The following is an 8868-nucleotide window of genomic DNA, read 5'->3' on the forward strand; positions in this document are numbered from 1 at the left end:
AGCAGCGGGGGAAACGCGAGTGGGCCTCGCCTGATGCTGCCGCTCTGGAGGTGCGCGGCGAGCGGGCAGCCTCTCACTGCTGTGTGTGCGGTCTACTTGTCACCTGTCCGCCCCTTGTCGCCTGTCTGTCCCTTGTCACCTGTCCCCTGTCTCCTGCCCCTTGTCACATGTCCGTCCCTTGCCACCTCTGTACCCCTGGGCTTGCGCTGGATTCGCTGTGATCTCTACAGCAACCTCAAGTCCCGCTCTTAAGACTGCTTCAAAGCTCAGCCTGTGCCCTTTGTCTATGTCGTCGTTACTTCTTGGCTCCCCAAAGACTAATATTTTTTCCTGGATTTTCATCGGAAATAGGTTAATTTTGCAGGCTTGTTCGAATGTAAAAACTGTGGTGAGTGTCCTGGCAAGTGCAGAGTGTAAACCCATATCTATATTACATTGTTTACACAGGAAGAGCTTGTTGAGCTGCTTTGGTTCCCTAGAGCTCTTCCCAATTTAAATCGAAAAGCCTTTTAATTTACAGTGAAGATCTGATGTGCTGCAGCTGTTACTGTTCCCCTTCATTGCAGTGGTGAATGTCATGTTCTATATCCAGCTGTACCACTGTTTGGCAATGAGGGCTTGTAACTGTGTCAGAGAGCTCGATGGGATCTGTTTGCCTTTGGCTCTGTGTTTTCTGTACTGGTATATTGATAGCACTTTTCTGTCTGATTTTAAAATGTCCAGGATTGTGAAGATAAACATGGAAATGTTGCTGAGATGTCCAGGTCACTGTATTCTCATGTGATATTTATGTTATTTACATGTTTATTTAATCATAGGAATTTAGGCTGGATAAGACAAAGGTTCATTGAAATCAGGTGAGGATGTCAGAATGTGTATTGAACCCGGAATTACACAATGGTCTTTTAAGGACTACTGGGTGCTATAGCAAGTTGATAATATAATAAAATAATTATTTTAACTGTTTCTCACTAATTTTTAATTCAGCTCTGTTTTTAAGGTGAGACTGTTTTGAACCTGATTTACGGGACACCTTGCAGTGGATAGGGTAAAGCAGATGGAGAAGGGAGAGTCTCAGAATTGTAGCAGAACTTATTACCAGAATTTAAGTGTCAGGTTTTGTCATACTTCATGCTGACCAAGGGGCTTTGGTTCAAAAGGAATTAGCTCTTCTCTCACTCTAAACATGACCAAAATATAACGATGGAAATAATGACAGAAACTTTCAGCATCACATTTAGCAAATAAGGAAAAGCCTATATATACAATTAGAAAAACAAATGCAGTAGTTTCAGAAATACCACATCTGCCACAGAGCTGGAAAAAAACCCATGCCTGTTATATCAATTTTTAACAGTGATTTATTAAAGAAAACTTACTTTATTTTTGAGGGAAACAAACTGGCAAAACAAGAGTTCTTGAGTGACACTACTTGGGTTTTTTCTCATTCATCTGAAAGTCTCTGAAAGTTCCCAGCCTCAGTCCCTGTGTTAGACACAGGAACTGAACATCATTTTTGCCATTTTGTACAATTGAGTCACCAGAGTTATCACAAATAGCCTGAAATTTTCAAACAGAAGAGCTGGTGAAATGTGTATGTTTTTCTAAATACATATGTAATAAAATATACCTTGTCTTCCTACAAACTTGGACTTCTATAATTTTTGTGTGTTGTGAACAGCTTCCATATTCTGTGCATCTCCCTGCTTTCTCATTCTGAGAAGATGTTTTCATATTCTGGTGGTGAGTGGCAATGAAATAGAATTCCTGGCAGCAAGCAAAGAGACACTGTTTTCTCAGGGAGGGGGGATGTGGAACTGTTAATCTGTTGGTGTGCGGCTGTGCAAGGACTCCTGCTTTATAGAAGTAAAGTGCAATATAGGATGGGAGAATAATTCACATAATGGGCCATAATCTTTGAGAGAGATGTGCAGCACAGCAGCTTTGAAAGAAACTTTATAGTGTGAGTAAAGTTGGCATAGCCTGATACAACTCCAGCTGATTTGGGAGATGCTGTTATCTGGTAACTAAACTTCAACAGAATTATTTTTGTAAATGAGAAGTTTAAATATTTTAGACAGAATTATATTTTTTGCTGTCTTCAGTAGGCCTGGTAGCTCAGCAGACAGTGTCTCTGTACCTCAAGTCCTTTCCATAGAAACAGATTTTACAACAGAGACCTCAGTGACTTCATTGTGGTTTCACATGCGTGAAGAACATTGTACACAGATGTAGTTCCTCTTCAGACTCCTCTGATTGACAGCTTAAGTTTGAAGGCAAATGTATGAAAAGGAGACCAGTAGAAATGTAGACATACGAGTTAGGATTAAAATAGATGCTTAAATATCGTTGTTTAAATGGCCTTGAGTGAAAATGTATGTTATGGAAATGGATTTATATATATTCATCCATCATGATAACATATTTTATTTTCATTATGTAAGATACTTAAATTTAAGTATACATAAAGTCCTTTCAGTTGGTGTGGAGACAGCTGTTAGCCCACTCCTCTCCAGGGAGTCATCTGTATAGTGATCTCTGTAGTGCAAACAGGATAATGATCCAAACAATGCAGGAACTCCAGAGTCAGGAGTCACTGACTTTGTGTATGTAACTTTAGTTATCGCTTAATGCAGAGAGGCATTGCAGAAATCTCCCTAGTGAGTTACAAAGTCAAAGGCAAGCATAGTTTATCCATTTCTCTGCCAAAATGTATTGCTTAATTTGATGTGCATAGAGCTAGACTAAATTTTGTGTTTCAGAATGTTTGTTCCTCTACTGATAGAATAACAGAATCACCAGGTTGGAAGGGACCTTCAAGATCACCGAGTCCAACCCATGCCCTAACACCACCTTGACTAAACCACGGCACTGGTTGTTTAGTTGATTGGCCACATCCAGTCTTTTTTTAAACACATCCAAGGATGGTGACTCCACCGGGCTACCTCCCCAGGCAGACGATTCCAGAACTTTATGACTCTTTCAGTAAAAACTTTTTCCTAACATCCAAGACAGATGAGGCATTTTATTTCTACTTGTACCTGTCAAATTAAATGAAGTCTTCCAAAGTCTTAATTTTGTCCATATAAATTTCTTTTAAGTCAGCTGCCATTAGACACTGCTACCTAAACTGAGAAGCTCTAAGGCTGTAATGCAAAATCAGGTTAATTTCCCTTCACACAATCTGCTTGTAGAACATTGAATCACAGTAAAAACAGAGGATAAAATAAGGACCTGTGGGAGATACAAACACTAGCAAAATGCAAAGATTGTGAAATATAATATGGCCTCTACTCATCACTCTTTCAGCCCAAAGTAGCCAATGGATCTGGATGCCAGACAGAAATCTTATATGGCCCAACTCAGACTTCAGGATTGGTGACATTGCTAGAAAATTTGGGTCTTTTAGCAAAGAAATCCCAGAAGAGTTTTAAAACTAGTAAAAGGCCTATACTTCCTCTGACTGATTTGACAGCTTTGATTAAACTAGTTTGTTGGGAGTAGCTACTAAATGAATTGAATCCTTCCAGGGCAAACCAAACTGAGCATGCGTTTGTGCCTGTGTGTGCACAAATCGTAGCTAAGCCAGTCACAAGTCCCTTTTAGTTTCCCATCATGTTATTTGAGGACAGTTGGGGAGAAATTGTCAGTTGTAAGTCACTGAGAGCCACAGCTCATCAGATAGAATTTCAGGGAGATTGTATTAGACAGTAGAGAGATCCTTCCAAGCACAACTTCAGAGAAACAGGCATGAACCCAGCAACTGACAGGTTTTCCTGTGTCTGTAGCTCACAGGGCAGGATTTACAACAGACAGGGAAGAGCATGAGATAAGAACTTTTTTCTTTGCCAGGAAGCCTCACCAGCAGGGTAATTTGTGATGTGGTTTATTGTATTTCTCCTTTTTTTTTCTCTGTTTGTTCTTGCAGTGAAGATTTATGTTTTGAAAAGGCTCTCAACTGCTTGTTTTAATGAAGTTGATCATAGTGACTACAAAAATGGGATGACAACATTTAATCTTTCCTCTTTTAATAAAAAAGTAACTTAAAAATACTTTTGATGAGAGCAGAGCCCTTTTCTCCTTCATCAGATTTTAGTGTCAGCTCAAGTTCATCATCCTGCAAACAGGATGATTTATCATTGTCCATCCTATGATATCTAAACTCAAGAAGACTTTTCTCTGCCTTCACATTCTCAGAAAAGGGTTTTTTTGACACTGACCATTGAGTAGGTTGACAAAATCCTGTTTCTGATCACAGGTAAATAAGAGGTAGAATATTTCAATGAGCTGCATGCTGAATTCCCTTTAAGCAATTGCTGAGGGTGGGAAACATTAGTCTCCTTTGTCAGTAATGTGAAGACACAACAGATATTCAACATGTTTTTCAGTAACGCGGAAGGATATTTTCATTACCGGCCTCCCAAGAGCTTGTTCCTGTTTTGATTTCTCTTTTTAGTAATGATTCCTCTAAATGTGTGTAGATTACGCATGGAGCAATCTCTTCAGATTGCAGAAAGCTGAGCAGTGTCACATCCTTTTTAAACAGTGCCTTTCTGCTCTAGCAGGAAACTCCTATGCTTGTCCAACCTAACAGGAGCCTTCTTTCAAGTAAGTGTATTTTTCCCTTTGAAAATAGTCGGCAAGTCATCAAATAATTTGACTCTTGTTCATTGAAGTCATTGAGCTGTGCTGATCAGTGTGAGCTGAAATCAGGCACCCTGTATTTCATGATTGTCTCTAATGCATTTAACCTGCATATTTGTCTGCACCTTCTGCAAAGGTGCTGCTTCTCAGAAGCAGCAGTGCAATTTTTGGAGGCGTAATTTTCAAAACATCAAGGCCTTTCTTGCTCAGGAAGGAATCACAGAGTATCTGGAAAGATAAAAGCCTTTTTTCCTTTTCTTTGGAAAGGTTGGCTGAAGTCTTTGAGCTACTTTGCAGTAAATGTTTTTCCCATAAACCTACACGTAGTAATTTAGGTTTCTCTGGTGTTTTGTCAGATGTTGTTTGAGCCGTGGAAGCTGAGGATAAGGCACTCAGCTCTTTGGTTTGGGGGATGCAGTAGTGACTGGGTGTGATGTTAATCCCATAGTTCCACTGCACTCTTTTGAACCTAAAACCTGGAGAAATCACTTTGTTCACGATGGTGGATCTTTGAAAAACAAAGGAACCTCAAAAGAGTCGAAAGCAGCTCATTAGCTGTGCATTGCCCTGCAGCCTCTTGGCACCTGCTGTGTTCTGTTTCACTGGGGCTACATCGGTGCCTTAGAAAGGAAAGTGCTTGTAATTGCATTGGTCTTTAGGTATTTGTCTCTTGTGGGTCTCTAATTCAGGATCAGAATGGACTTGTGACCCATGACTACCCTTTGATTCTCCTAGGAATACTCATTACCTTATACGCCACAGTTTGCACAATGCAATGATCCCAGCACCGAATTCTATGATGAAGAACTTAATAAATGCTGCAGCCAGTGCCCTCCAGGTAGGTTATAATTCAAACTATTACTTTACTCAGCCAAATTCTCCCAATTTTCAGATGATCATAGTGTATTTTGATTACTTACACATCTAAAGTGCATCAGATTTTTGCTGTGGTAATGCATTCTTCCTCAAAGACAACAAAACACTGTGACTGCAAAACACCTGCAAAAGAGACACATTGTCCATCAGAATTGGAGTTCTCCTACAAGGTTAACCTGGCTGGGGCTTACCAGGAGGTAGGTTCTGAGCTTGTGTAAGCACAGCTCTTCATGAAGTTTTCATTAAATTAATTAAAGTAATTTTAGTCAACATTGGAGGGGGAGCAACAGCTCACTAAGGGAATTACAAAAATTAGGCAACACAGACCCAAGCCCACTAATAAAAAATACATTGTAAAACAGGGCATGAAGTAAAGCTTAGTTTCTGCACTATGATAGTATCACTTAGACAAGGGGCTTTCCATTGAACAGGTCAATCTATCATTGCTCATTAAGGGAGTTTTGTTGTCTTTTACTGTAAATCAGACACTGCATAGCACTGTCAGACTGGGGACAGGACTGCAGACGCTGTCTGCTCTGAGCTGTCGTGTCTTATACACCAGGGGTGATTATTAGTGACCTGTAGTTAGCAAAAGTCATTGTCTGTGGGTTTTGGGGTTGTTTTTAGGGAGTGGGATAGTAATGTTCTTTGGAGATTTTGGTAGTAGGGTTTTGGCAACAAGTTGTAACTATATTATATTAGATACAGCAAAAAACCTGCCCTTTTTTCCTCATTACATGCTGAGCAAAGAAAATTTGTCTCCATAAATGCTGATCTGTCAGATCCGGAAGTTTAAACAGGAAATCAGTATTTGCTGAAACAGCTGCAGTTTCTTGAATTGACTGAAATTATCTAGATAGATCTGTCAAACTTCCTTTGTTCATGACAGATGAAAAGATGGTAATTCATAGGTAAAACTCTTCTGTTGTGTTATGTGGTGTTCAGTACTAAATCAGCGTAAATCATTAGCAGGATGTAGGATGCAGAATGTAAAGGTTCAAGTAAGTACAAGGAAAAACAAAGTCTTTGGAAATAACTCATTTGGCTCACCTCCAGGGCCTATTCTTTTGAAAAACAGATTCTCCAAGCAGCTCCAAAATTTTTTCAGTGTTATTCCTGCTTTCTGAGTATGTTTTCCAGGATATTTCTGTAAAGGATATGAGACATGGACTTTTATCTTCTTTGTCCTTTCACATGAAAGGGAAATGGTAACTGATGTGTTTTCCTTTCTCCCAAATGAGTATGTTGGAATTCATATTTACATGTTCCCACCACTATACTAAGCTCTGTTGGTGGTGAGAAGCTTTGAAGAAACTACCTTTGATAGTTTTTAACTTTGTCTGGAATGCCAGTAGTTTCAGCAACTCCTGCTTGGCTCTGTTAAGGCTGGCTGGAGAGGTGAGGGAGAAAGTGTGCGCTCGTGTCCTTTACGTAGTGACAAGTGGTGAAGTTCTAATTCAGGTCTGTTTGTGATGGTACTTGATTTTGCCCTCTCTACTCACTGCCTTTAATAGCAGTTAGGGTCTCACCCAGGCACATCATTCTGGCATGTGCCTGACTTTGGGTGTGAAACACTTCCCTGTGTTCACCATAAAACAGCTTCTGCGAAGGTAAAATGTTTGGTTTATGTATTGTGGTAGCTGCACCTAAGTATGTGCTGAGGGGTTCTGTTCAGCATTGAGGCTGCCTTGTTTTGAATGTGGCTGGAATTCACTGAACTGAATGTAGGAAAAGGGGTCAAACATGAGTGAACATAAATCAGATTTTCCCTGTAGAGACATGCAGTCCTCCTTTATATCAACAGTGTCTTGGTATATGATACCAATCTGATAGTGTCAGTGAAGGGAAGGGATTCTACAGCTAAGAATGAAACTTAATTCCTAGTGATTTTTTCCTGTGAGATGCTTTCTCTATTTTGGTTTGCATTATTTTTCTTTTAATAGGTCAGTATAGGACAGGGAGCTGCAGTCACACCGTGGACACAAAGTGCAGCCCCTGCAGACCTAAAACGTACACAGCGATCTGGAATCACTCTCCACAGTGCTTTGCTTGCTCACCACCCTGCAAGAAAGGTAGGCTTGGATTAGTAAAGAGGCTTGTTCAAAGATTGGGCTTGGTTTAGCCTTGTCTTTTCTCCTAAGAAAACTAGGAGATTTTGTCAATCAGTTGTATAGTCCTCATGCTTTTGGAACGTGTAAGATTTAGGGATAAGAACCAAGGAAAAGTCTTGCAGGGAGCCCTGGCCCTTTCCAAGTCCTAAAAATGAGACACCAATCTTATATTATTAAAAGCTAAGACACTACATCACCAAAATAATTCCAAATGCCATCAGTAGAATAGGTTCCTTCTTATAACGTCCCATCAAGAGATCTTAAGACCTGACTTGGACACTGGTAAATGGATAATTACATTTCCGGCATCCTGTCATTTCTCATTTTATCTGCTGAAGTGACAACAGCAAACATGGGTTGTGACATTCCTCTCTTAATTTTATTTGTTTTGCAAAGCAGCAGTCAGTGAGAGCACACTGGTTCTGTTCACTGAAGCAGCTTAACAGTACATAAGGTAGAACATTGTACCAACACCTGTACTTTGGGCATCTGCATTAACAAACTCAGTCATGCTGTTCTCCATCATTTCTAGTGGAAATTGGTGTAGAACATTATATACTTGATTCACTGAGAAGTAAGTTTTAAGGATACAGCCTATGTTGAAAGGACCTTTGGTCTCATCTAAATAGATAATCTTACAAAGCTGGATAATTACAATGTGGAAATGTCTGTAGTAAAATCTCCAAACACTTTAAATACAGTTACATAATCTGCACAGACTGAAAATCTCAGTATGGCCCCAGGTACTGTAGTGGTGAACGCAAATGGCCATGTTTGGGGTTATCACAAAATATAACACAACTGCAGGTACAGAGTTTTAAGTGTGCACTCTACAGATGCAAATTTCTCCTTGCCTAGAGAGAGAAAACTCTTCTGAAAATGTAGATATTGGGGCATATAACACATTTGATTTATGGTGCTATACAAGCCCAAAACTTGTGGAATGTGAACATCACCTCATGTTCACTCGAAACATTGCAGGCTGTGATTTTAAATGTTGTCAATGACATCTTGCTTTGTTCTTGTTTTAAAACCAGGGCTTGTACAGAATCAAACATGCACTAGGTCCCAGGACAGAGTCTGTAGCTGCCCACCCCATAAGTACTGCGTTTCCAAACTAGACGAGTACTGCGAAGTGTGTAGAGCACATAAGAAGTGCGGCAAAGGTTACCGGGTTTCCAGAAAAGGTAATTTGATTTTGAACACTCTGCTTACTGAACGCTTACTCTGGCCTAAT

General features: G+C 40.0%; 1 protein-coding gene across 1 annotated transcript in view; it reads left to right on the forward strand.

Moving 5' to 3' along the window:
• Positions 1 to 8868, forward strand: part of LOC103616153 (tumor necrosis factor receptor superfamily member 1B) — a 15552-nt gene that overhangs the window by 306 nt on the left and 6378 nt on the right. Inside the window, exons 2-4 of the mRNA XM_008634284.2 lie at positions 5380 to 5482; positions 7464 to 7592; positions 8669 to 8818. Of these exons, the coding sequence (XP_008632506.1) occupies positions 5380 to 5482; positions 7464 to 7592; positions 8669 to 8818 (382 nt within the window). The remainder of the gene's footprint in view (positions 1 to 5379; positions 5483 to 7463; positions 7593 to 8668; positions 8819 to 8868) is intronic.

Source organism: Corvus brachyrhynchos, unplaced genomic scaffold, assembly GCF_000691975.1.
Source record: "Corvus brachyrhynchos isolate BGI_N302 unplaced genomic scaffold, ASM69197v1 scaffold395, whole genome shotgun sequence".
Classification (NCBI taxonomy): domain Eukaryota; kingdom Metazoa; phylum Chordata; class Aves; order Passeriformes; family Corvidae; genus Corvus; species Corvus brachyrhynchos.